Raw genomic sequence first — 27,084 nt, 5'->3', positions numbered from 1 at the left:
ATAGAGTGTCTGACCAATATGCATTCTATGTTATGGGTGTCTGGTTTCTGTGTGTGTGACACAATGAATGAGACAGCCCTGCCGGCACTGACATGAATGTCGTGTGGTGTGCTGAAAGGCTGGGTGCTTGTCCCAATCCACATTCCTTGTTATGTGTGTCTGGGTGAAAGTGATAGGCCTGAATGCCTGTGAGCGTGATTGGCTGCCTGCCTGCATGAGTGCCCTTCTGTGTGACTGGCTGACTGAGCCTGGCTCAGCCAGAGGGGATGAGGGACATACGTGTACATTTGGGGACCTCTCACTTAAAAATGTGTGCAGAAGCTGAAGTCGAATCTTGAAGCTCATCCTTGAAGCCCAGCTGGAAGAGGAAGACTGATGCTGTATTCCTTTGAAGTGATCGAAAAGCTGTCGAGTCTGTCGAGGACTGATCCAAAAGAGGACCTGGCTAGGAGACCGCTCCCTGAGCTACGAGGGACCATCTTGCAAAAACTTCTCTACTTCATCGAGGCACCGTGGAAGCCAGTTCTGTGAGTCTGACGTCTGGAGAAGGAGTCCACCGAGAATCTTGAAGAAAGTGCCTGGGCATCAAGGCCATCGAAGTCCACTGCTGTCATCGGAGTTCAGAAGATTTCTGTGACCAATGGATGCCAAGTCGCATAGTGTCGCCCATAAGTGGGGACAACTTGATGCTGTGCTGCTTGACGCTCGGAGCCAAGAAAGCTCCACTTTGCCTAAGAACATTTGACAGAGGGCCCCCTTGCTATCACCGTCGACCACTTTGTCCCGCCGGAGAATGTCGTGGTCGCCGGCAACTGAGGAAAGTCTGCTGATCATGAGTGGGATTGGGTGGGTCACAGAGAATATCTCGGAATATCTGGATCTATTACTCAAACCAAGGGCTATGTCACTTCATTCATATTTGCAAGATTCCACCAGCCTTATACGGAAACTAAAAAACTTTACTTGGCAGAGTACCTTCCTTCTAGCGACTCTAGATGTGAAGGCACTGTACACGTCTATTCAGCATAAATGGGCCATGATTGCAGTTGACTACACTTTCAGGCATGAGTCAGCCTCGTATTACAACCATTTGAACATGATTAAAGAAATGTTACATCTCACGTTTGATCTCAATGTCTTTACCTTTGACAACAAGGTATACCAACAGACCAGGGGGGTAGCTATGGGTACTAAATATGCCCCAGCATTGGCGAATATCTTCATGGGGATGTTGGAAGACAAAGCAATATACACTGAATCATTTTTCATTGAGAAAATCCAATTTTGGACAAGGTACATCGACGATGTTTTTTGCATCGTCGATAGTAGCATAGAGGAATTTCACGCATTTGTGGACAAGTTAAATCTTAATTGTTTTGATATTCAATTTACTGGAGAATGCAACAAACAGCGGATACATTTTCTGGACTTGACAATATATTTGGAAGATCAAGTACTACAAACAACTACATTCAGAAAACCAACTGAAGTTAACTCAATATTACATGCTAAAAGTTGTCATTTTCGACCAACTATCACCAATATACCATTGGGTGAATATATCAGAGCGAGACGAAATTGTAATAGTAACTTAAAATTTGAAGAGGAATGTAATCTATTACAACGACGTTTTAGAAGGAGGGGATATGCCCAAAAAGATATAAGTAAAGCATACAAGAGAACCAAATTGATGCAGCAGCAGGATACTTTGAGACAGAGACAAGGGAATAATTTGGAAGCTAACATGCCGATTAGCTTTATCACTCAATATTGTTCAGACCACCAGAGATCACGAAAAATTTTGAACAAACATTGGTACTTACTTAAATTGGACAGTCATATTGGTGAGTTTGTGAGTGATCATCCACGCATTACCTTCAGAAGAGCAAATACACTTAAATCTATCCTTAGTCCATCGTTATTACCGGACATTGAGAGCACTACTCAAGGTACATGGTTACACAAGAAAGATTCTGGTTTCAGGAAATGTGGAGTCTGTCCACAATGTAAATATGCATACCAAAGAACAACGGAATTCGAAGATAAAAATGGAAAATGTTGGATCATTAAACAAGGAATTAATTGCAAAACAACTTTTGTAGTATATGGCATCATCTGTGTCTGCCACAAACTATATATTGGTAGCACCAAGAGACAGTTGAGAATCCGTATCCGTGAACATCTAGCCAAAATTGGCAGTCAAGACCCATCACTTCCGTTAGCTGAACATTGGCAAAAAACACATCAGCTACATCTCAAATCGGAAATTAGATTCATTGGTCTTAAACAAGTATCCTTGAACAAAAGAGGTGGTGACAGAGTGAAGGCGTTACGACAAGCGGAAGCAAGAGCAATTTGTTACTTCAATTCGACAAATACAGGACTTAATACAGATAATGAAATGGTTTCATTCTTGTGAGATGTAGTACATTTCAATCTGGCTTCTCAAGCTCGAATAATTTTCATTGTTATACTTGATTTAGAACACGGCTCATTGTTTATTAGGAGGTTACATGTATTTCAGGGTGTTGTTAAAGGGATACCCCATCATAATTGGTAGCTCAGTATTTTATTTGAATGTTGCGTGTAATGCTCACCAACCTTTTGTAGTTAGGTGCATTAGTGCCCGTGATTATACATTACTGTGATAGTAACCATTTAAGTATTCAACAAATATAAATTGGGTCAGGAGAAGCTTATACATGCTTTGTTAGTTTCTCAGGCTTTATTCAAATATTTTGAATTATATAGCATATGTAATTTGTAGAATGCTGGGGGATAGAATGCGGTTTTCAATGACGACGCTTGTCCTTGCGTCGCCGTGGTAACCGCGCACAGTGATGACGCCTAGTATAAGAAGGCATACCTGGTAAGCGTTCGGCTTACCTGCCGACGCGTGTGACTGTTTGTGTTCCAGGAACTGGTAAGAGAGGACCGCTTATCTCATGGTTTACTTTTCAATGAGATTTAGCTTTAATGGTACTTGACGAGTAGCAACAAAATAAGCTATATGTTGTGCTTTCCGTACTTGATATACGTGTTCTATAATTGGAAATGCGTCATCATTTCACGTAATGATGGTTAATTACAATTGTCTTCACTACGGAACTTATAATGAATTGTTTTGAATAAGGCAGAAATGGCCTGTGACCATTAAGAAGAGTTGTTTTGCCCGTTTGGTGAAGGGCGGGATTTATTCTCATGAAAATGCCTAGTTGCCACAGGCAACCTTGATATACACAATTAATGTATATTCTAAATTGGACAATCAGTTTTATTTACCTTCGCTACTTACATTTTTTGTTTAGATTGATATTGGGGATTGCACCCCGTTACTACTACATGGACAAATAGTCATAAGAACTGGTTACATCAAATTTCGGGTAAGGACATCCACCAAGTTGTCAGTTTGTCTCAAGGGACCATTGCAGAATTTGGTTATATTATTCAATGAATTGAAGAATAATGATTACTAATGGGTTCTTTTTTCTTTTTGTTTGTGTTTTTGTTTCTGTTTTTTGTGCTCTTTTTCTGTTTACTCAAACATAACAATGTATTATGATATGTTTGCCTATTTTTCTACACCCATGAACCCTTCCCTTTTGCCCATCCTTGTTTTTCTGTCTAATTTCTTTCATGTTATTATGCATATTTTGTGGTCACGATATTTGAAAACTGGTATTATGTTATACTTTATGATGTCGTTCATACAAATTGTTTTTTGACTATGATATATTGTATGTCCTATATTACAATTATGGGTAGCCCGGATTTGAAAAAGGCTCAGTGGAGCCGAAACATGTTATCAATTATGGGCTCAATGGTCATGGATGATCAATAAAGCATAATCTAAGATTTAACTCAACTTGAGTTGTTGGCGCAGAGTCCTGTATTTTCATTAATTAAAGTCTGCTGATGGGTTTGCTACCACCAGAAGTCGTCAAAGACGTCCCAAGGACACTGGCGGAGTGGAGATCCAAGGTCCAGCCCATGATCGCGTTCCGGTTGCCGAAGATATCCGAGGTACGTGCTGCGGCTGCTGGGCCTGAATCCATCACCAAGTCCTATTTGCAGTACAGAACACTTTGCATGAAGGTTTACTGCATGCCTCATCTTCCTAGGACTTCCACGATCAATCGACCGAAGAGCATTGCATAGGTCAAAGCTGCAGCATCACCGCAAGTGTTCCACTCTTCCTCGAGGTTCTCGACACCTGTAGGCTCCTGTTTTAAAGGGAGTACATCCTCGAAGGATACCATCAACAAACCGCCAAAGAAACTCTTCCACGTCAGGTACATTGGGGTGGTTGAACTCTTTAACCAAGAAGAAAGGCTTATTAAGCATTTATGGACTGGGCTTGTTTATTATTACAGGTTGCCCAGGTGGGGGGATCCTTATTCAGAATTGTGTATCTATATCCAAAGAAAGCATTCTGCCATTGTTTAACTTTAACCTGCCTTACTTCCTTATTCTCTATTCTGATACACCTTACTGAAAGATGTGTATGCTCTATTATAACTGTTAGCAGTTGATGCATTATAAAAGAATCTAAAAGTTAAGTGTGGTACCACATAGCATTGTATAGATTTACCATGATAGAATTTCCAGAGTACACATTGTGTTATTGAATTGTGTATATGTATCTCTGAACCTTATTTTTAAATAAAGAATTGTGTTAGCATATAACACAGTGTGTGGACATTCCTTTGTGGGGGCTTGGGGACTCACTGTACTTAGGAACCAGCCTACATCACCTCCTGAGAGTTTACGCCTTGGTTGCCTATCCATAGTTAGCATATAGAGAACCTTGGCTGAGGTGCTCTGTGCCTCTACTCTGCCATATAGAGGGAAGAAGTACAGATACCCACCTCCAGTCTTTACAGAAAGAATCTGTGAAGAGTTGCCGGAGTGTAATTCACTTGATGTAGGTATTTAAAGTATAGAAATGTGTACCGACTGTTGAGTGCTATTTTCCTAGTCTGCACAAAACAGTAATGCCATAATCTTCCCACTTCATGTCTGCAGCTTCAGACCAACTCGCCTTTTTTCTATTATTTTCTATATAAATTGGAGATCAACTTCCCAGTAACCTCCGTTATTATTGCACCATGGAGAAGTAGTGCGATATCTGGTGGCTTGGGGAAGGAGGTAAATAATCTCTTTAATGTGTTACTAAGTTTAAAATCTAGAAATTTGTCCAATCATGATGTGTCTCCCACTTCTTCAAACGCGTCCAACGTAATAAATTGTTCATGGGGAAAGTGATCTTTGAACCGAAGCAGGCCCAAACGCTTCATGCTTGCGTTTAGCCCTTTTCACTTGTAAGAGGTACCCCAGGGATGTGTACTATGGGGAGGAGGGGGCGCTTGATTTCACCATGCTATGCATGTGCACTTGACATTATTTTAAATTCCAAGTGAACAGCGAGGATCCGTGAGTACCGCCGCTCTCAGAAATGACAGCGCTGCTAGAGCCCTCTCAACTTGTAAATGAGGTCTGTCTGGATTGGGAGTGTACCAGTAAAATACAAGTCAACAACTTGTAAGCAAAATTCCTGATAGACATTGGGCCTCTGCAAACATGATCAGTGAGGAGTTTTACAAGAACATGCTGAAAGCACCGTCACTGCGACCCTCAGAGGTGCACATCTACCCCTGCGGGTCCAAGACACCATTACCATGTAAGGGATATTTTGAGGCCACCTGCAGCCATAAAACACAATCAAGAAGATTACAAATACATGTGCTAGAGGCAGCAGTTGAAAGTGACTGTATACTAAGTTTCAAATCAGCACAGGACATGGGCTTGATACACGTGCAGTACAAGCTCATGACACACAAGTACATAGACAGCATAGAAAGAATATATGATATTTCATTTATATCGCACCCATACACAAGTGTTTCAGGGCATGACGAGGCAAGGGAGGGGTAAAAGTGAGGAACTAAACAATGATCTTAGTAGGCCCTTTGACATTGAGAATGTGTAAGTGCAGAGGAGAGGGAGGGGGGAAAGTGCAAGGGGCAGGGAAGGAGTGGAGAAGTGCTGAACATGTAATCAACAACAACAGGTAGTGCGGCCAGCAGGTGGCAAGTGCAAGAATAAGGCCCAAACAACGGGTGTGTGATAAGTGCAGGAAAGGGACTGTAGGGTTGCAGATACAGACCCAAGCGCAAGGGTTGCCAAGAGGCAGTGCGGGTGTGCGGCGGGTGGGCAGGGATCTGGGCCCAAAATCAGAGGGTAGCAAGAGAGGAAGAGAGAAGGCAGAAGCAAAGAGGAGAGTCTTGAGGTGCTTCCGGAACCAAAGATGGTTCTCAAGTTTCAGAGAGACAGGGAGGCTGTTCCATAGGGAGGCCCCAGCCGAAGAAAGAGATCTACCCCCAACTCGTTGCTTGGAGAAGCGAATGACCCTGAGGGAGTTGGAGGTGGAGTAGGGAGGTATTTCCGAAGGGGACTTGAAGGTATAGCAGGCCCAGGTCCCAGAAGGCCTTGTGGACAATGCAAAGGGTCTTGAACTTAATCCTTGCAGCCACAGGGAGGCAGTGAAGAGATTTCAGGGCTGGAGAGATATGATCCCTGGGCTTGAGGCCAATGACAAGTCTTGCAGTCATGTTCTGGATGAGTTGCAATGGAACAGCTATTCCCATTGTTGTTCAAAGAACTGGGAACATTGAAAAACAGGCACGTACAGCTGCACACCTATCCAACTGTCCATGCGGTGGCTAAACACTATTGGGGCATACCGGTAAACATACAGCGACAAGTTAAATATGAACTACACAAACTACTTGAGCATGACATCATCTAACCCGCCCCACGGCCCACCCCATCGCCACCCCTTATTCTCCCTGTCCCCAAAAAAGGGGTCACCTACTGTGAGAAACCTGAAGGTGTCTCCCTGTCTAGTCCCCAGAGATCTGTCATCCAGGTGACAAGGACACATCCATCTCTTTTGTATCCAGTTCCTGGGGGTGGACCAGTGTGGGAGGATCACCTGGAATGGGGGTCCCTGGGGAGTGGGAGTGGGACACTTACGAGTGAGATATGTTATCCCTCTTCTTTCAACCCCTTTCCTGCCTACCACGTAGGACATTCAAAACCACAGCCCCAACCCCCCTTTTCCAACACAAAGGGGGTCATTATGACCCAGGCGGTAAGTACGCCAACTTTACCACCATGGTGTAAACTATGTTTACACCATGGTGGATGGCGGATTTACCGCCCCATTCCAAGGTGAGTGGGGCGGTAAATCCCCATTTCCCATTTTAACCTTCCCCATTCCCATTTTTGCCCCATAGGGTATAATGGGAGTGGGGAAGGTGCTAATTACACCACCGTAAATTACGGTGGCGTAATTAGCACCAAGGCGGTTTAGCGCCAAAAAACCCTTAACGCCTGAGTTGTAATGAGGCCCAAACACTTTTGCATGACACACCAGTGAACGGACTAACACCAGAGCCACTTACCTGACATGTACCAATACAAGGGTCAGGCAAAGGCAGGCAATTGATCAGAACTACACACACCCGACGGCCCTTTCCCTTCCCCACAGGGATAAAAGTTGAGCGAGAGAGAACAGTAAGAGCATGGCAGACAGCACGACGGCACAGCTAACTAGGCATAGCAGTTCAAGAGAAGGAGAAAGGTGGCAGGAATCGAGTGGGTGGCGAGGAGAGAGATTTCCTTATCCTTTTCGTCCCAGGCCTGTGCAACCTTTGTGGAAGAGGATATAAGACATGTCTTGCAGCAGATGTCAACGGTACACGTGGCAAGCCTACGCTGATAAGCAGGAACAAGGGAGATTCATGCATCCGTGGTACCAGCCTTGACTCCCAAAAAAGGAAAGCCAAGCGGTTCATCACAGCCGGTGAGTCGTGGGGGGAACCGATAAGAACCGGGCTGTGTTGAATAAAAGTTGGAAAGTGGCACTTTGAAGGGAGGTCAAAGAACTGTGAGATTGTGTAAGGGAAGGCCAGCTGCAGAGGGAACCAGCACCGAGTGGGTGCTAATTTGAGAGACTATGCTCGACCCAATCTTGATTGAAACTACAGATACCAGAAGGCCATAGGAGAGCCGCTAAAACAGGTCAAAGTGGTCATACAGGAGGTCAAGCAAAATCCCTGTACAATTGAAAGACTTTGATCTGTGAACTGGTGAAAAGCAAGGAAAGTGAATACTGCATTATGAGAAAGCACGGGATGTGAATCCCACATTATGAGAAAATAAGGGGAGTGAATCCTGATTGTCATTTGGGTCTGAGCCCAGCCGAGGGAGATCCAGGTGTGAAAGGTTATCTCCCAAAGTGTCTGAAAGGTCTGCGCCCAGAAGAGGGGGACCTAGGGGTGAAATCATCACCCAGAAGCATTTGTAGAAGTAGTTGTCTAAGACTCTGAGGGGTCAGGGCTAGAAGAGGGGGACCCAGGGGTGAAGTCATCGCCCAAAACATTTGTAGAACAGAACTGTGTATTTGTTTGTTGGAACTATCAGTCCCTCGAGGGCGAGAGACTTTTTATTGGAAAGAGACTTTTAAGCCATCAGAGAAACTAATAGCTGGAGCAGAACTGTCAGCTCGTGCTGTGGAAAGCTCAAGTGTGTACTGTGCTCAGGAGAACCAGCTTGTACCGTGCTGAAAATTTGGGGAAGGAAGACCCCTGGCAATCACATTGTGACTTATGATTTGAGAACCCTTCTTTCTTTTCTTGAAAGCTACCCTGCACCCTTGTTGTATTAGTTGTAAGGTCTGCCAGTAGGTTTCTTAGAATAGGCCCTTTTTATTTTGACACAACGCCACTAGGACTGCCATATTTTTATTTGATGGTTGACACTTGCTCCCATCTTAGATATCAGTTTAGATTAGGTGTTTTTCCAACCTGCATACCGTTTAATAAACACCCTTGAACTTTCATCACTTGTGTCTGTCTTTACTACTGTTGTCACCATGAGTTCCTCACAGTACCCTCCAGCTCTGTGTTGACATGAGTCGCCGTACTCAAGCCATACTGAGGGAGCATCACCAGGCTCTGTGCATCACGGACCTGATACCTCTACTATATGGGGCCACACTGTTCTCAAAGATCAACCACAACAATGGCTATCATAATCTGGAATTAAGCCCTAAATCACAATATATCACCACCTTTGTAACACACATGGGATTATAATATTACAAACACCTCAGCTTTGGTGTGTGATCCACAGCCAAGCTTTTTCATGCAGAAATCCACAATGTTATCAAGCACTTTCCAAACTCTCAATTGCAGCGATGACATTCCGTTTTTTGGCACGGACACAGAAAAACATGACAACACCCTGAGTGTGTGTATGGCCTTGGAAGAGCCCAACCACATACCAAACAAAGACCAATGTGAATTTCGTAAGGCAAACTCAAGTTCTTTGGCCACATTTTCTCAGCACAGGGAATGACACCCAACCCAGAGAAAGTGGGTGCCCTGAACAAGACTCCTCAACCTACGAACACTTTGGAGCTGTGATCCTTGCTAGGCGTAGCCAGATATTGCACCAGATACATGTGGGACTTTGCGACGGTTAGTGAACCCTTGAGAGCTCTCATGAAGCAACATTTCCAGTGATCCAACAAATGCCAGGAGTCGTTTGTAATCATGTGCAGGAGAGTCGGAACAGCTGAAAACATGGCATATTTTGACACAGATCGCTGCATAGAGCTCACAGTGGATGCAAGTCCGGTGGGGCTAGGAGCAATCCTCAGACAAGAAGTTCAGGACTCGCTTCATAAGCGGCACATAGTCTTATACGCTAGCTTAAGTCTGTCCCTGAAAGAACATGCATACTCAAAAGCTGAAAAGGAATGGCTGACGGTGGTGTGAGCATGTGAACCCTTCCACCAATTTCTATATGGAAAACCCTTTGCCATTATAACCGACAATCAGGCATTACTCTTCATCTATGGAAACCCAAAGCCAAGGATGCCTCAGAGGATAGCCAGGTGGGGTCAGAGGCTGCAGGACTATGCATTGCACATAATTCATCCTCCAGGAAAGGAAGAGAACCCGGCTGACTTTCTGTCAAGACACCTGCTGGAGTCGACAACCCTTTATCCGTCAGACGTAGATCTGTACATCAATTATGTGGTACACCAGGAGACCCCAAAAGGGTAGATATCTTGTTGCTACAGGAAGAGTTGGAACAAGATCCCTCATTTCTCATCATCACTAAATGGCTCAGTAAAGGAAAGTGGAAACATGCCAAAAGATGGGGGACGTGGAGTCACCAGTCACTCGAAAATAACTTGTTCTTGGTGAAGGATGAATTACCCGTCTCCAAAGATCGACTGTCGGTAAAAGGCACCACACTCCTTGTGCCAGCAGCTTTGAGACATCCAGTGATTGACTTTGCACATGAAGGACATTGGGGCATTGTATCACCAACACGCCTGCTGCGGCAAAAGGTGTGGTTCCTGCAACTCATTGGCCAAGTAGAGTAAACACACCTGCTGTGTCATAACTCAACTCCTCACACGTGACATGAGCCTCTTCAGATGATGCAACTACCTGCAAGATTTGGGAATAGGTGGCTATCGATTTCTATGGGCCTGTAGAAGGTAGGCACTATGTACAAGTGGCTCGCTGAATACTCGAGATTCCCAGAGGCACAGGCGGTAGCATCCACCGCGACTTGACACGTCATACCCACACTTGACAAAATGTTCACAGCGTATGGCATCCCACGGACACTCGCATCCGAAAGAGCACCCCCATTCACCAGCCAATACTCCAGGATCTTTGCAGCATATATGGGGTTCAAGCATCCCCGAGTCACACCACTGTGGACTCAGGCAAATGGGACAGTGCAAAGGATCCTGGGTAACCTAACCAGAATCCTCAAATTGTGTACCTGACAAGCAAGCCGTTTGAGCAATTACTATCAATTACTATATCAACTACTGTGGGAGTACCAGAACACACCGCATAGCACCATGGGGAAGTGTTCTTCAGAACTGATGTTTGGACAAAACATAAGGACCGGGATACCACACATCACGAAGCTCACAGAAGCTTTCCACGAAAACAAAAGCATGAGAAATCAAGATGGAAAGGAGAAAGACAAGATGAAGGTCTATGCTGATGTCAGGAGACATGCAAAGGAGTCAGACATTATGATAGGTGACACAGTATTAGTGTGCCAGCCCAAGACTCACAAATAAACCACTGCATTTCAGGTCGATCCCATGGTGGTCACCCAGAAGAAGTGGGCCATGTTAACAGCGGAAAAGGGATATTTCCAGGTGGCCAGGACCCCTTCACACTTCAAGAGGCTGGAGCCAAGTGATTGGGCAATGAATGCCCAAAGTGAGACTGAGCTGGAAAATTATGATTCAGACTTATCCTATCACAGTGATGGAGAAGAGGTGGAGAGTGATGCAGAAAGACACAGACGTGAGCTCTCACAGGCAGGGAGGTACTTTGTGACTAGAGAGGTCTCAGAGAGTGAATACCTGACCCCACAGACTTGTTGAAAAAATGGGATGACAATGGCTACTGGTTTAAATGGGGAGGGGGGGTTGTAATGTTGTCCTTCACCCAAACAACTGCCCATCAACATTGTTGTTTTGGAGGCTGGCCAGAAGAGGGAATCAGAACTGGATGAGACAGGAGGGAAGCCAAGAATGGGGGCAGAAAGAGGAGGGGTTTGTGAGAGTTTTGTAGATGGTGAATAAACATGCACTTCACCTGAGCTCCCTGTCTGTGCCCTCATGTGAGGGATAGGCGCAGTATAGGGAATTAGATAATCAGTGAAGGTCCCGCTGCCAGGCCGGTTAGAAGCACCAGAATTCCTTCTGAGTTGGCATTTGGTCAGTGTGCCATACCCTCACTTCATCGCAAACTGGTCCAATTGAAGCTTGGCCTGACACATGATCCTATCACCAATGAAAAATACCACTGGGAATGCTTTGAAGGATTGTGGACTGTCTGTCCAGCACTATTGACTTGAATGTCATAAACCTTTAATAGACTCTGTTTTCTGTTCCCCATTGAACTGCCAGCTTAACCTTATCACAAATGCTCCCCTTTTCACTCTTAAGTATGGGATGTATGCATGGGATTTATTAACCATAACCCTAGCTCAGGAGCAATAGTGTACAAAGGGGATGCGCCTAGAGGCTAACAAGTAGGGTCACGGGAGCTGAGGATCTGGGAGGGCAAAGAGAGAGAATAGGAGAGGGGATCGCCAACGGGGGTTCAGTAGGCTTCAGTCTAGCCATCCGTGATTGGCAAGATGAGATTTGAAGATTAGTCTCCTCAGGTCATTCTTGAAGCGTAGGATGGAGGGGGCAGTAGCATCTCGTGAGGATAGCTCAGGGGCAACATGCTCGGCAGGGAAGTAAGACAACACGGAGCAACACTGGTTCAATACCCGGGTTCGCGCTTAGAAACCTCTGGGTATTAAGTGCGTTATAAATAACCTATCATATCATATCTGCATTGGCATTCTGACTCTCAATATTAATACACTGATTTTCCCTGCACTGCCCCCACTTTTAAGCACTGCAATGGTACCTCCTTTGGCAAGCACAAAGGCCTGAAGGGCTGGGAGTGCTTGGCCTGCATTTGCCCAGGAGACTGCTGTCTCTTGAATTGCTTTAATGGCTACATTCCTTCATACACAGCAATTCCTCGCGATTGCACTTAGGTCGGTGTGATATTCAGACTCACATACAAGTTACCTATCATGGCTCATGAAACTTTAAGTTACATTACATTATTACATTACATTTATAGTGCGCACTATTGGCCCTCAGGCATAAAGGCGCAGATCAAACAGACAAGTAGTATACAACAATAGGACACAAAACACATCTTCCTCTTAGGAGCAGAAGGTAAGAGGTTAAAAGGGGGACTGCCGCATGTATACAGCTGCATCAACCCTAGAGATCAAATTGCAGGTACTAGGTAATGATAGAACGAGAACTCATAACCAGTAGTTCTCTTATTTTAGATTAGGCAAAGAGATGTGATTTAAGTTCTTTCTTAAAGACTTGCAAGGAATTCTGATGCCTTAATCGGTCAGGAAATGTATTCCAGAGGGAAGGAACCCTGACATTGAAAGCCCCGTTTTCTGCCTTAGCAGTCCTGCTTCTGGGCTACACAATCAAGTTATGTGTTCCTGATCTAAGGGATTGTTGGTTAGATTTCTCTTTTATGTGATTCTGTAGGTAAATGGGCACAACTTGTTGCCTACACTTAAAGGTGATAACCAGAACTCTGAAGACTATCCAGGCTTCTATAGGAAGCCAATGAAGAGATCTTCTAGCCTCAGTTATATGACTATACTTAGGGAGTCTAAGAACTACTCTAACTGCCCAGTTCTGAACAACCTGCAATCTGCGTAATTCAAATTGACTAATGCCTAGATGAAGACTGCAGCAGTAATCCAACTTTGCCCCGATTATTGCCCTGGCAATAGTTTCTGCGCACTCCTGTGAAATCATAGGCCTTAGATGGAAGAGGAGCTTAACATAGTAAGCTACTCCCGACACAACCGTGGAAACATGAGCCTTCATACTTAAGGTAGAATCCAGGGTAACTCCTAAGGTTTTTGTTTTTGGTAATGTAGAGATGATGTCAATTCCTAGTTTGAAGGAGTTGTAAGCTATATCAAGATTTTTTAGAGCCCTTGGACTACCAACGATCAGTAGCTCTGTCTTGCTACGGTTCAGGGCAAGGACATTTTCCAACATCCACCGTTTTCCACCGTTCAATTAATGTGAAAATTCTATTTACCTCAAACTCGTCCCTCTCGTGGTGTCCTGTTAATGAGATGACACATTGAGTGTCATCCGCATAATTTGAGAAAATGACCCCCTCCTCTTCTAGCATGAAGAAGAAAGGTGCCATAAAGAGGTTGTATAGACAAGGTGAAATGCTCGCCCCTTGGGGGACTCCATATGGCACCGATATAGGAGTGGCTTCTGCCGAAGCCGAGCAGACTCTATGCTCCAGGAAAGACTGAACCCACTGTGCTGCCGAGACCGAGAGATTGGCCACATCTTGTAATCTGGGAATAAGAATAGAGTGTTCAATCAGATCAAAGGCTGCTGATTGATCTAAGGAGATTATTAAAGACAAACCCTTTTTATCCATATCTCCCAAGAGTTTAATTTTAAGCTCTAAAAGCGCTGTTTCCATCCCAAATTTTTTCCGAAAGCCTGACTGCTTAGGGTGGAAAATGGGGTATTTCTCCAAGTGTTCTGCCAGTTGGCCATATGCCACCCTATCTAAGATTTTCAATAGGAACGGAGTATTAGATATAGGTCGAAAGTTAAGCGGGTTGTCCATTGGCAGGCCCGTTTTTTTGCGAATGGGAGTGACCATCGTGGATTTAATCACATCTGGGACGCTGTTTTCCTTTAAGGAAGTGTTTATGAATATACATAATGCTTCAAGGAGCCGTGGGGGACATTTCTTTATGATCATCGAGGAGCAAGCATCTCCTCTGCATTGAGAGGGTTTCATGCGTTTAATGATTTTTTGAAGCTCGCTCATCGTAATGGGATGAAAATCAAATTGAGGTATCGAGGCGTCATGACTGAAACTCCTGTTGGTATCCTTACATGCTGGAGTAGAGGATTATTTAACTTTGTAGGGCTTTGGACCCCAGTAACTGCAAACTAGCTTGGGCCCCTTAAACAGTGACGTTTCCTGATAGCATTGCTCAGCGCCCATCTGCTCACTCTCTCCAACGCCCTTGGCCATACATTGCCCTGGTATGAAGCTGTGCATGTGGTGCCCACTGAAATGCCCACCAGCGGATTCCAGGTCCCAGGTGAAAGTCTCGTTGTTTTGGGCAGTGTGCAAGAATCGTTTCTACTGATTGACTTTTCATACAGTGTACATATCCTTTTTAAGCTCTTTCTAAAAGTGTAATTGATTTTAATTTAAAGTGTAATTGATTTTAATTTAAAGTCCTTAAAGTCCTTAAAGGCCTTTAAGGCCTAAAAGTGTAACTGATTTTAATTTAAAGTGTAATTGATTTTAATTTAAAGTCCTTGCGTAACTCTTTATTACGCAAGGCCTTTATGCACACCCTTAATTTAATGCACACCCTTAATTTAAAGAAAACAGAAATGGAAATAGTAATGTATGGGAAACATACGTTTGCCTCCTATGAACCTATCCTGTGGAGCTCCTCCGTAGGTGCCCACCGCATGCCATGATGCAGTGGTGGGACGCAGAAGTCATGGGTGTAATTTTAGGGGGGGGCAGGGGTGTTTGCCCCCCCCAACTTTCATGGCACACCTTTTTGTCACCATTCATTTGGTTGGGGCACCTTTTCTTCAGATGTCATGTCCCCTCCCCCCAACATTTTCAGCAACGTTACTCCACTGGCTGGAGTGTATAACAGTTCATGGAGGCACCATGCAACCTCTATGCACCATTCATGTGTTGGCTTATCTAGGTGGCCATTGTTTAACGCGTTCCTGGCCTGGAAAGACCTGCTAGCCAGAGGATTGGCAATAGCCATTCATTAGACAGGGGTCATTAAACAGTCATTTTATAATCACTGCCACAGTGGTCCAGGGTGTAAATGGAAATGTTCAGTCGAGTTACTTACTTTGCCAAACTATTGAACCAACTCGTCCTCCCAGAACATAATTAGTCAATCAGTTTCGGCCGAAGTATTAATGACGCTCATATGACACGCTGTGCTCCATGAACAAATTTAAATCAGCAATCACCCAGCCTCTTATTAAATTAGCCTGCCTGTCGCAATGGTGCATCCCTCTTCAGCGACTGGAGAGGAAGTACTTGGCAGTCATTTGGAAAGCAGAGTATGCAGCTTCAAACATTGCCTTCACATGTAAACACTGGCGTGGGCGCCTTCATGGCAGAGCTGGAAGAGTGGGACATCTCACAAGTTGCAGAACAGAGTTGACGAGTGGTAAACAACACACTGGAAGAGACACTGCATATGGCATACGGCACCCGCAGAAGAGTGACTTGCTCAGAGAAATGTCCATTCACTGATGTAGACTTACTTTCTGGAGGCACTCTGTCTTTATGCGGGCACCCCGATAAACTCCGGTGATGGGGATACAGTCCAGTCACGTGACCCGTTCCGTCGCAGCCTGGGGTCGGGCATTTGCTTTCCTTCTTCTCCGTTCTTGAGTGATCTATAATTTCCATAAACATATCATGTCAATTACAGTGCACAGGGTGTCATGGAAGAAACAGCCTTATCTCAAGAGCAAATACAAATGTCAAATACCAAAGAACGATCAGGTCCTTCCCCGTTACCAAGGGATAGTTTGAGCAAAAGCAGCAGGAGAGACACAGGGCCCGATTCATGGAATATTTGCCCGGTTCAAAGTGACTTTGCACTGCCGACACGATGTAATGCATACATGCATACATTCATACATGCATGCATACATACATACATACAATCCCCGCATGCACACAAATATACTTTTTTTTGGATTATGGTAATTATTGAAAGCATGGGCCATGTAAAAGCTGAGCCAGCAGTTAAGCCTTTAGGTGCAACAAGGGGGTGGAGGGAGTCCTACTCATGGGCTAGCTGGCTTTTATCCTCGGCCTCTACCCTTCACTTCAATGCCTGTTTTCTCACCTCAGAGAGCGGTGTATTTGTTTAAGTAAATACACGGCTCTCCGAGCTGGGCCCGGGCTGGGCATAACAGCAGTGATGCCTGCTGCTAGTGATAGCGCCGAAAATTGCAGATCCTATTCTAAGCTTCTGAATGTGATTGGAAAACTGTACAGCTGTACTGTAGTGTTTGTTTATGACATCAGAACTGGCCGATGGCATGGCTCTCCTGGAATCTTGATATCACATTTAATCCTTAGAGTGTGAACACTCACGGACACTTTAGAGAAGCTTGAAGCCCCCATGGGTCCTTTATGTAGTGTTTGGCTCTGAATTTCACCCGCTCTGTATTCTAAGGGCCTAATTCACAGAAGCATTTTATAATAGGAAAACCCCATTGGAAAACGCTCTGTGAAGGATATAATAAGCCAGCTCAGGTACTCATTTTATGGACATTGGAGGGTGCTTGGCCGGCCCTGTTGGGATTTAAACCAATGGCTACAGGTTGCAATAGGATCTCCGAGGCGAGTTGGCTGAACAAGTTTAGGGGAGCCATAGGGGACCTCTTGCCCCCCTCCTCAGGACTTTCTGAGCAATGTTTTTAAAAGCAACATGTACATGTGTCAAGAGGAAACCTACATCATATACACATGTCATTTTTCCGTGTCCACTGTTGTAAAATAGTCAATTTACTTTGTTCATGGAACATATTAATATAGACTTGTAGCAATACAGGCTCCTTTAATATATCTATATATTGCCTGTACAGAAATCCACTCACTCCTCGGCTATTGCTACCCCTAGGGAATAGACTGGGAGCGGCATAGGGGATAATGCATGCCCGCTGTGCATTATATAGGCAGTGTAAGTGGCAGAGGTATGAAAATCCAGGCTGCTGGATACGTGTGGGCATTATTCTTCATAAAGCCAAACTATACATTGCTATTCCGTTGAAGCAGTCACTGGTAGCCTTGAAGTTAGGGACATGGAGAAGCTCATTACACTATACCTGCAGGTAGTTCATATAGTTTTCTATCCAGCCACAAAGCCCCCGTCAATCGCTGCTATGAAGCCTTTGCTTCTCTGCAAACTTCCACGATGTTACTGTTTGGCACAGCTTATCTACAATCGCAGTAATACATACCATGTCCAGATGGCTGTTTACGGTTATGTAAAAAAAATCCCGATTTGAAAACCAGTTTGTAATCTTGATCGGAGACAGTATTAATGCAAAATCCAGTACCCTGTCCAATGCCGTCGCCTGGATGGAACACAGCCTGAGCCAGCGTGAGCCAAAGCAGAAATGCACACGGTCAGGCTGTGTTTATTTCCGGGTCGGTCCACTGGCACTGAGCATGTGCGATCATCAATGGAGGGCAGGGCCACCGTGCCTCTCTGACTCTCAGTCCAGTCCATTGCGGGCTGGGCCAGCAGCAAGAAAAAAGAACACAAAGAAATGCTTTTTTTTCACACTGAACTGGGCATATTATTACTGTCCATGCACAGATCAGTGCGACCTTGGCCACCAGTTGGAGGCGCCCCTGGTTCACGAGCGTGCTATATGGTGCACAGATGGGGAAACCTACAGAGCAATCTTTCCTTCAATCACACCATTATGGAAGGGATGGTCCAGTGGAAATTCTGCTGTGTGTGTTTCCCTAGCCGTGCAAGGAATCTAGCTGCATCTTATCTCAGTGTGTCGATGTGCGCAGAGAGGCAGGGACCCCAATGGACTGCCAGCTTTTAAGAATGTGATATTAGCGAGCAGAGGCTATGGGGACCCGCTGTAACAGCGGCCACCACATTTTTTCCTGTTGGCCGCCATGACTGATCGTTATCATTTGTGCAGCAACGAATGGCAGAGATCCGAAAAGGTTTTCTGCATGTGGAATAGACAGAGCTGGGAGCTCAGAGACCATGTGGATTCCAATGCCTGCTTAATATCATGGGCATATGATGAGAATCGAGCGGCGAGGCCCTGCACCCCATTGCCAGTATTTGTATTTGTATTTTATTAGGATTTATATAGCGCTTAAATCCAAAGCGCTTTACATGAGGACAAAAGATACATAACAAGCATTAGCAACAATGAAAAAAGTATCAGAAAACAGTACTTAGAACAATTTACATAAGCAGTAAGGTATTACATGACTGGAATGGGACCGAGGTGGGGGAGGTAGTAAAAATGTAGGAAGCGATGTAGGACCAACGTGAAAGAGATAGCTCAGGTATTATGATGGAGATTGGAGGAGGTAAGACTTGAGAGAAGTGGGAAGGAGGAGCAGGAGGAGATGGAGCATGTGGAGAGGGGAAGACGGTTGCAGTGGAAAGGGGCGAGAAGTTGAAAATATCTGAGATGGGATGGGGCACAGGGTAGGGGAGGAGAGGTGAGAAGGAAGAGATCAGCAGAACGAAGTGGACGGGGGAATGGAAGGTGAGGAGAGAGGAAAGGTAAGGTGGGGAGAGACCATAGAGGGATTTAAGGACAAGGTAGAGGAAGTTGAATTTGAGAAGGGAGTGGAAGGAGAGTCAGCTTAGAGAGGCGAGAGAAGAGGAGATGTGATCATGAGGAGAGAGAAGACAAAGCACGCGGATAGCGGAGTGGTAGATAGATTTGAGAGATGGGAGGAGGGGAGACCGAAGAATAGAGAGGAGCAGTAGAAGAGTCTAGAGAAGATGAGGGAGGAAATGAGGAGTTTAGCAGCATGGAAAGTAAGGAAGGGACGGACTTTACAAATGTTATAGAGGTGGAAGCGGCAAGAGCGGGCGGTGAGGGAGATGTGGTGGGAGAGGGAGAGGTTGGAGTCGATGTGAAGGCCAAGATTGCGGGCATGGGGAGTTGGGAAGAGGAAAAGAGAATGTGTGGAGGAGGAGAGGTGGGCAGAGTGTTAGCTGGGAAGAAAATGACTTCAGTTTTGTCGGAATTTTGAGGGTCAGAAAGTGGGAGGACATCCAAGATTTGACAGCGGAAAGACAGGAGGAGAGCTTGAGATGGGTGTCGGGGGAGAAGGAAGAGAAGGAAAGGAATAGCTGGGTATCGTCTGCATAGAAATGGTGAGATATACCAAAGGAGGAGATGATTGGATCTAGGAAGGAAGTATAGAGTGAGAAGAGATTGGGGCCAAGGACAGAACCTTGTGGGACGCCGTGGTTGCGAGGATAGGTAGGCGCGGTGCAAACTCCCCAGGAGAGTGAAAAGGTGCGGTTGGATAGGTAGGAGAGGAGCCAATTGAGGACAGAGTCTCTGAAGCCAAAGGAAGAGAGGGTGTTAAGAAGTAGAGGATGATCAACAGTATCAAAGGCAGCTGATAGATCGAGAAGAATGAGCATGGAGGAGTGTTTTGAGTAGTGGGCCGATAGGAGTGAGTTGAGGACATAGGTGAGCGCAGTTTCTGTAGAGTGGAGAGGGTGGAAGCCAGATTGAGTAGGGGGAGAAGAGAGTGGGTAGAAACGAAGGAGGAGAGTTGAGAATAGACAATACGTTCAAGGAGTTTAGATAGAAAGGGCAAGAGGGTAATGGGGCAAAAGTTGGAGACAAGGTGGGGATTGGCAGATGGCTTTTTCAGGATAGGGATGATAGTGGCATGCTTGAATGAAGAAGGAATGGTAGAGGTGTATAGACCGGAGTTGAAAAAGGATGTGATGTAGGGAATGAGGAGGGTGTAGATTTTAGGAATGAGGGAGGTGGGGATGGGGTCGGAGGGAGAGGCAGTAGGGTGAGTTTTATATAAAAGGAGGGACACTTCTGAGTAGGTTACAGTAGTAAAGGAGGACATGGTGGAAGGCGGGAGAGAGGGATGAGGTGACGGGGAGAATAGGAAGGGGAGTCGAGAATTTCTTGGCGAAGGTTGATAACTATATCAGAAAAGAAGTTGGCAAAGTTGGTGGCAGTGAGAGGAGAGGCAATGGAGTGGTAAGTGGTAGGGGGGGAGAGAGAAGACGTGTTAGGGTTTGGAAAATTCTGCGGGGGTGGGAGGATTGGGAGTGGAGTAAGTCAGAGAAGTACGATCGCTTGGCAGAGTGAAGACAGCTGTCATAGAGGGTATGATAGGAGTAGTAGGAAGATTGATGAGAAGGGGAGGGGTGTTTTAACCAGTGCCGTTCAAGGTGTCTGAGGATGCGATGCATGGAGGTGAGTTGAGAAGAGAGCCAAAGTTGGGCAGCATTGCAGGAGGGGCGGAAAGGAGAGAGAGGGTGGAGAAGATTGAGAGTAGAAGAGAGGGAAGTGGTTAGGGTAGAAGATGCATCATTGGCTGAGAGAGAGGACAAATGGGGGTGAGGGGGAAGGGAAGGGGAGCAGGAAGCAAGGAAGAGAGAGGGGTCAAAGTTGCGTAGATCATGTTGGTAAAAGGGGGTGGTGGATGGGGGAGAGGGGAGGGGAGGGAGGGGAGAGAGTGATACAGAGAGTAAGGAGTGGTCGAAGAGATAATTGGGTAGGGAGGAGATAGGAGAACCAGTAAATGATGAGGTAAAGATGAGATCAAGAGTGGAGCCAGAAAGGTGAGTGGGTGGGGAAGGAAGAGGGGTAAGAAGGTAGGAGTCAAGAATAGGTAAGAGAGGGGAAAAGGGTGGGTTGGAGGAAAGGCGGAGATTAAAGTTGCCCAGGACGATTAAAGGGGAAGGACTGGGGGTGATGAGGCTGAAGAGGTGATCAATGTCCTCATTCAAGGAACCAAGGGAGCCAGGAGGACAGTAAATAATAAGGAAAGATATGGCATGCGGGGAGTTAAAGATTTTGTACATGAACTCAAAGGAGGGGAGGACTGGGAGAGGGGAGGGACAGGAAGAAGGAAGGCAGTTGGGACAAAAGAGAAGGCCAATGCCACCTCCTCGGCCTGAGGGTCGTGGAACATGGGCGAAAGAGGAGGAGGAAGAAGTGAGGGATGCTGGAACAGAAGTATTATGAGGGGGGGTCCATGTTTCGGTGATACTGAGGAAGTGAAGGTTGAGGAGTAGGAATAGGTCAAGGATAGCAGTAGTCTTGCTGCAGAATGATCTGGCGTTCCAAAGGGCAACGTCGATGGAGTTGGGTTGGGTGAAAGCTAGTTGCGGGTAGGTGAGGTTGGGACGTCTGGTTGATGTGATGCGGTGGTGAGTAGGGTGGGAGTGAGGGGGTGAAGGAAAGTGAAAGGAGGAGATAGCCATGAGGATGAGACAGAGTGGTGAGGGGGGTAGGTAGGGGGTAAGGGGTAGGCCAGTAGTAGGGGGTAGGTAGGGGGTAGGTAGGGGGTAGGTAGGAGGTAGGCCAGTAGTAGGGGTAGGTAGGGGGTAGGCCAGTAGTAGGGCACTCTTGCCAGATTCTGACCATCAGATCACCTGGATTCCAATGCCTGCTTGTTACCATGAGGAACATAATGAAAATCTAGTGGCGGAACCCTGCAGCGCAGTGGGAGTGGTAGGGGACTCTCTGCCAGATTCTCTACATTAAGCAAAATGAGGCTGTTACTACTGATTGCTCCTCTAATTATGCCCTATTGGCTATCACCTTACCCTGCAGTGACACCTGCTCCTCTATTCATTTGGATTGGGGGTCTTACCGCTGCATTCTTCTTGTGGGCTACCACTGAGTCTGCTATCCATTCTCGTTCCCACCTCCTGCATTACTGAGGCTCTGTCAATGTTGTTCTCTTGTCTTTTTCTTTACAAGGATCCCCCCTTAATCTCCCATGCCTTTCCTCAAACCCACAGTAAGTAGCCTGTGGAAAGAATGCCCAGACAGATCATCGGGCACCGTTCCCTGTTCCTCTGACTAGCACCCAGTCACTCTACACTCTTCCCTGTGCTCCCATGTGACTTTTGTCAGTGGGCCTCATTACGAGGTCGGCTGTAACACGCCAGTGTGATCGGCGGGTTGCGGCCGACCCTCTAACACCGGATCCACCTGACTTCCCAATGCCACCGGGACATTGCAAGTACCAGCGGAGCGGGAATTCAGGCGGCAGGTTTTTTAAGTCCCCATGGGAATGGGGACTCGGAAGCACTGGTACGGTTGCTAATGGTGTCGGTGCTTCCATGGCAACTTCGCCTGCTGGCCCACTGCCACCGGCAGGGTCAGCCCTGTCGGGTGCAGCGGCCCCAGCAGGCAGACCTGTAGTGTGGCGGTCTGGAAAACAAAGGTGCCCCTAAGCTTACCGGGACCCTTGATTCCGGACCGCCACACTCTTAATGAGGCCCACTCGGGTGTTGCACCCGCAGCATGTGACAGTGACACTTTGTTGATGCAGACTATCAGCGTCTTGCTGGTGACGTGTTCAAGTACTTAAATATCCATCTCTACACCCCTTACAATTTTCACACTGAAATTGACGATGTTTTCTTTTTATTTAAACCTCACATCGTCACTTTCTAATATTATGTCTAGCTTCTGAGTTGTATCGAATTCTAAACCACCTCATGCTTAATTCCTTTAATTTTGGATTTGTCTTACAGAAAGCAATGTGGTTTCTTGATTTGAAAATGCTCGAAAGCATGAAAACAATGATTTAGTATTAAAGATCCTGTACAACAAAACAATGAATCTGTGCCTGGAGTTTCCCCTCATTTGGTTTTGTGTCTAAGGCTTGTGCTCCGGCTCCCCTGCCGTATTGTACGGAAGGAGTTGGTAACCAGTAGACTGCAATATCTAGCACTGGCGTGCATTTCACAGTAGCATGAAACAGAAGCATAACACCACACATTCTTCCATATCCTCATATTATTGAATCATCAAAAGCTGCTTGATGGAAAGCTGTCAGTTGCAGGATGCCGGTGACTCCACTGCATCATTGCAACACAAGTGAGAAGCCTGAACTCTCCTCGCCAGCTGTCTCTCTTTACAAATTAGAAATGACACATAGCTGCAGAGAGGCATTCTGATGGCACACGCCTGCGCTTTCACTCGCCTTCCTTCAGCAATTAGGTGTATTTATAGAGCGCACAGACCCAGGTGAGGGACACTTTTATTAGAAAAAAAAGATCTTCCAAGCCATGATTCTAAATATGTAGCCTTCATTCTTTGCCATAGTTAAAATGTTCAATTTAAATGTATTGTTTCTTCCATTAGTATTTTTTGTTGTTTAAAAGTCGATTAATGGTTGGCCTCTTTCCTATGATAAAAGGTCTGATTTGCTGGTCTGATTTTCCATGTTCACAATGTAATATGAGTTTTTAACTGAGAATCTATCTCCACTCATTTGGTTTATCATCTGGCTGTTGATGTTTGTATATGTGTAAAAAATATGTAAATGATTGCGTATAACACAATTCCAGCTAGGAAGCAAGGAAGTGGTGTGTAGGGGTGCAGATGCAATATTGTGCTAAATGTACAACTGGCGGGGGGTGGGGGGAATGAAAATCCTTCAAGAGTGCAGTGCATAGAGTCATGGAGGGGTAGGAGTACTGGAGTAAATCTTTGAGGATGATGCCTGGGATTAGGCCTTATGGTTCAAGTTTTACCCAGTGTTGCCTTGGCAACCCCATCTTTGCACATCTCCATCTTTTCTACTAATAAATATCGATTCAATGTTTATCCGATCTGGCTTTACAGGACTCTTGTTTACCACCACCAGAGATGCTTGCTTGCCGCCATTACATCTCCTACGGAGCCGCACATCCCATGAAAGGGTGTAAGTAGAAAGAGGCCAGCGTGTTTCATGCCCAGAGTACTTCCTCAGGGCCCTAATGAAAGAGGCACCCACAATTCTGTGTACTCTTCATTAAGACGGTCGAAATGCCAATACAATGTGAAACATGTTTTTTCTATCTGCCCTTGATATGGCTATGGAGCACTGTAGTCATTTTCTGCACAGCTGAGGTATCTGAGTGGCTGGATTTATGGTTCATTGCATGCAGATGTTCTTTCTGGTCACAGTTGTATGGTACAGAGTGCGGGACTGAGCTGCTGCTGCAAGCGTGTCGCTGCAGGTAAACCATGCCAAGGTAGACCTTGTGGTGCATAGTGCATGCAGTGACCAGTCTGGTGTGTGTCGGGACTCTATCATTGCATTTTAGTGAGCTCCTATTAATGAGGGTGATATTGTTTCATAGATCATTTTTTCCTTCATGTGAGGGTCGTATTAAGGCTTTTCTTTTCTGCAGACCCTGGGAAAGCAAATGGGTATGGCGTACCCTACCTCAGTGCTTCCTTTCGCAGGCTCATAGCAACATGTAACATTGGTGCCTTGAAGTATACCTTGCCACCAATGTGGCACCTTCATACCCAGAAACAGTGTTTTCTTCCGGGAAGCAGAACCTCACTGTATGCCCATCCTTCAAACTCAATTCAAAGGAGAGATCCCCAGTTATTTGGTCATAGCGGCAGGTGCAGAACAACCTTCATCGCTCCCGACATCTCTGCCTATCCAGAATGTATTATCCTTTGACAATTGCTCATAAAAAAGCTTTTTAGGTGTTTAGCTTTTGGATCAGCGCTCTTCGGGGTAAAGAGTGCTATACAAGTGCCCTTATTCATTAATTCCTCACTCTTCTGAGTTATCGTTATTTTGCGTCTCTCTGGCAATACGCAGCCAAGGACATAGTTCATTCCATCTTACTCCCTTGCTTCGTCCAGTCCAGCCACTAAGGGCCCGGATCTATAGTCAGGAATACTGGGTGGGCCTACGAGCACCGTCCAATGAGGGAGGGCTGTAATCTCTCTGGCATGTCTGCAAACACTCCTCTGAAAAGTGCTGCTTGGATGATTTTGAGGGCCGCTTGGAGCTTTATGGGGATGGCTCTAGTGATCCACTGGGAATCTGGATCACTCTTGGGCTGCGTTTGGAATTTGTGTTAGCTGCCCGTATAATCAAACCAATATCGCAATTCTCTATGCAACTGTATTTGTGATGGTGTGCTAAAAGAGGGGAGCAGGGTGGTTTTGGGATACGAAGGGGTGAAAATCAAGCTTAAAAGAGAAGCCACGTGGAGTACATTGTGATGAACTTCTACAAATGCATGATCTGATGTAGTTTGGGATGTTTTGGGAGACTGTAGGCCATGCTTTTGTGTGGAGAAGCAATTATAACTGTGTGGGTGCCATGCAATATCCCACGCATTTCAGGGGCTGCTGATTGGTAGTTGCAGTGTGCAAACCAACAGCTATGAAACAGATGAAAGAAATAACAAAAGAATATTTATAAAAGCACACATATAAGCACTCCATCTGCCCCTTTCCCTAAAATGTTCCCCTTCCAATGGAAGGCGCCTTCTCCGCTGGCCTGGTAGTGTAGCGAACGGTTGTCCATGCAATCAGATTGGTGTATGCTGTATTGTATTTATACCATGCAATCGTGAACAGTGCTGGAACCAGGTGTGTGTTTCAGGGAAGCCGAGATAGGGGGGAGAGGGTAGCCCAGTGCACCCCCAGCCTCCCAATGGCGCCCTATTAATTGCCTGTCCCCATCCGTTTCTCCCCAGCACCAAAAGATGCCTCCGCCACTGATCATGAACCAGTTCTTTTCAAAAGGATCTGGTTTGCTTCTTGAATACAAGAACCATAAACAAATACATTCCTGCGTCAGTGTGGCTCTTAGTTGAAGCAGTACCGGTGTCCACCACCAGAGGCGCTCTCCTTTAGTCATTTTCGCATGGAAGCCTTCCGGCAACTGTCCCCCCTGACCAGTGCCGCGATCTTCAATCTGGCCACATTTTAAGCCTACTCTGCTGCGCTCCCCATCCCCACAGACCAGTCTGCTTTCTCCCACGCTGGCCCTGCTACATGTGCAGGGAAAAGACAGCCATTGCCCCGGCGCTGTAGTATACGTCCACGCATCTCGATATGTTCCACTTTCTCATTATGCATGTCTGTTGTGTGCGTGTTCTCTAGCAGCACTTTCATTGTGTTTGAAATCTTCCTAACTGTGCAGGGGAAGCAGCAGGCTATCGCGCGGAAAGGCTGCCAGCTGGTGCTTTGCATGAATTACCTCAGCCCAGACCAGCATTTCTCAGGATATCGCGCTATGCAGATTGCGTTTGCGTGGGAGTAATTGCCCTCACGCATTCCGCTGGAATAAATTGGATGGAATACCAGCAGGGGTTAATTTAAACCTTCCCTGGGATGAGAGCGACAAATAGGCACAGCAAAAGAAAAAAAGCCCAGATTCCACACACTCACACACGCACGCACACACATGCGCGCTAGAAACAGAAGAGGAGATAGCATTTCTCTAGATCATTTGGAGTGCAGCATTCAGAGAGAGTGTTCAGTGCTGCCAAGCCGGAGAAAATAAAAACGTGGTCATGGGTGCGTGGCCCTGGGATGGCACTGGGAGGACAATGCGTGAGCTCTAGTATGGAAAGCTGAGGGTCTGGGCAGAGGCACATGCCATTTTAAGCTGTATGCCAAGTGCACACGCAGGTGAGACAATGATTGGCAGAGCCAAGAGTTTGGGCTTTTGGGTAGGCATTTGGCAGGCACTGAAATAATGGTACTACCTAGCTATAAGATCGCAAAAGCTGGACAACGGAGTGATACCTGGGCATCTGAAGCCAGTAAATACCTCATGCCAAAACAGTTGGCTTTGT

General features: G+C 45.9%; 1 protein-coding gene across 17 annotated transcripts in view; it reads right to left on the bottom strand.

Moving 5' to 3' along the window:
* MYT1L (myelin transcription factor 1 like) overlaps positions 1-27,084 on the bottom strand; it is a 1,655,431-nt gene that overhangs the window by 419,031 nt on the left and 1,209,316 nt on the right. For all 17 annotated transcript variants that reach the window (XR_011260403.1, XM_069606035.1, XM_069606050.1 and 14 more), the window contains one exon: positions 16,016-16,150. Coding sequence is in view for 16 of the 17 variants with exons in the window: in XM_069606035.1 (XP_069462136.1) it covers positions 16,016-16,150 (135 nt within the window). In the remaining variant the exon portion in view is untranslated. The remainder of the gene's footprint in view (positions 1-16,015; positions 16,151-27,084) is intronic.

The sequence above is a fragment of the Ambystoma mexicanum genome, chromosome 4p (genome assembly GCF_040938575.1).
Source record: "Ambystoma mexicanum isolate Mex_15411 chromosome 4p, UKY_AmexF1_1, whole genome shotgun sequence".
NCBI classification, from domain to species: domain Eukaryota; kingdom Metazoa; phylum Chordata; class Amphibia; order Caudata; family Ambystomatidae; genus Ambystoma; species Ambystoma mexicanum.
The sequence above is the reverse complement of the archived record's forward strand: the minus strand, read 5'-3'. Positions and strand labels throughout refer to the sequence as shown.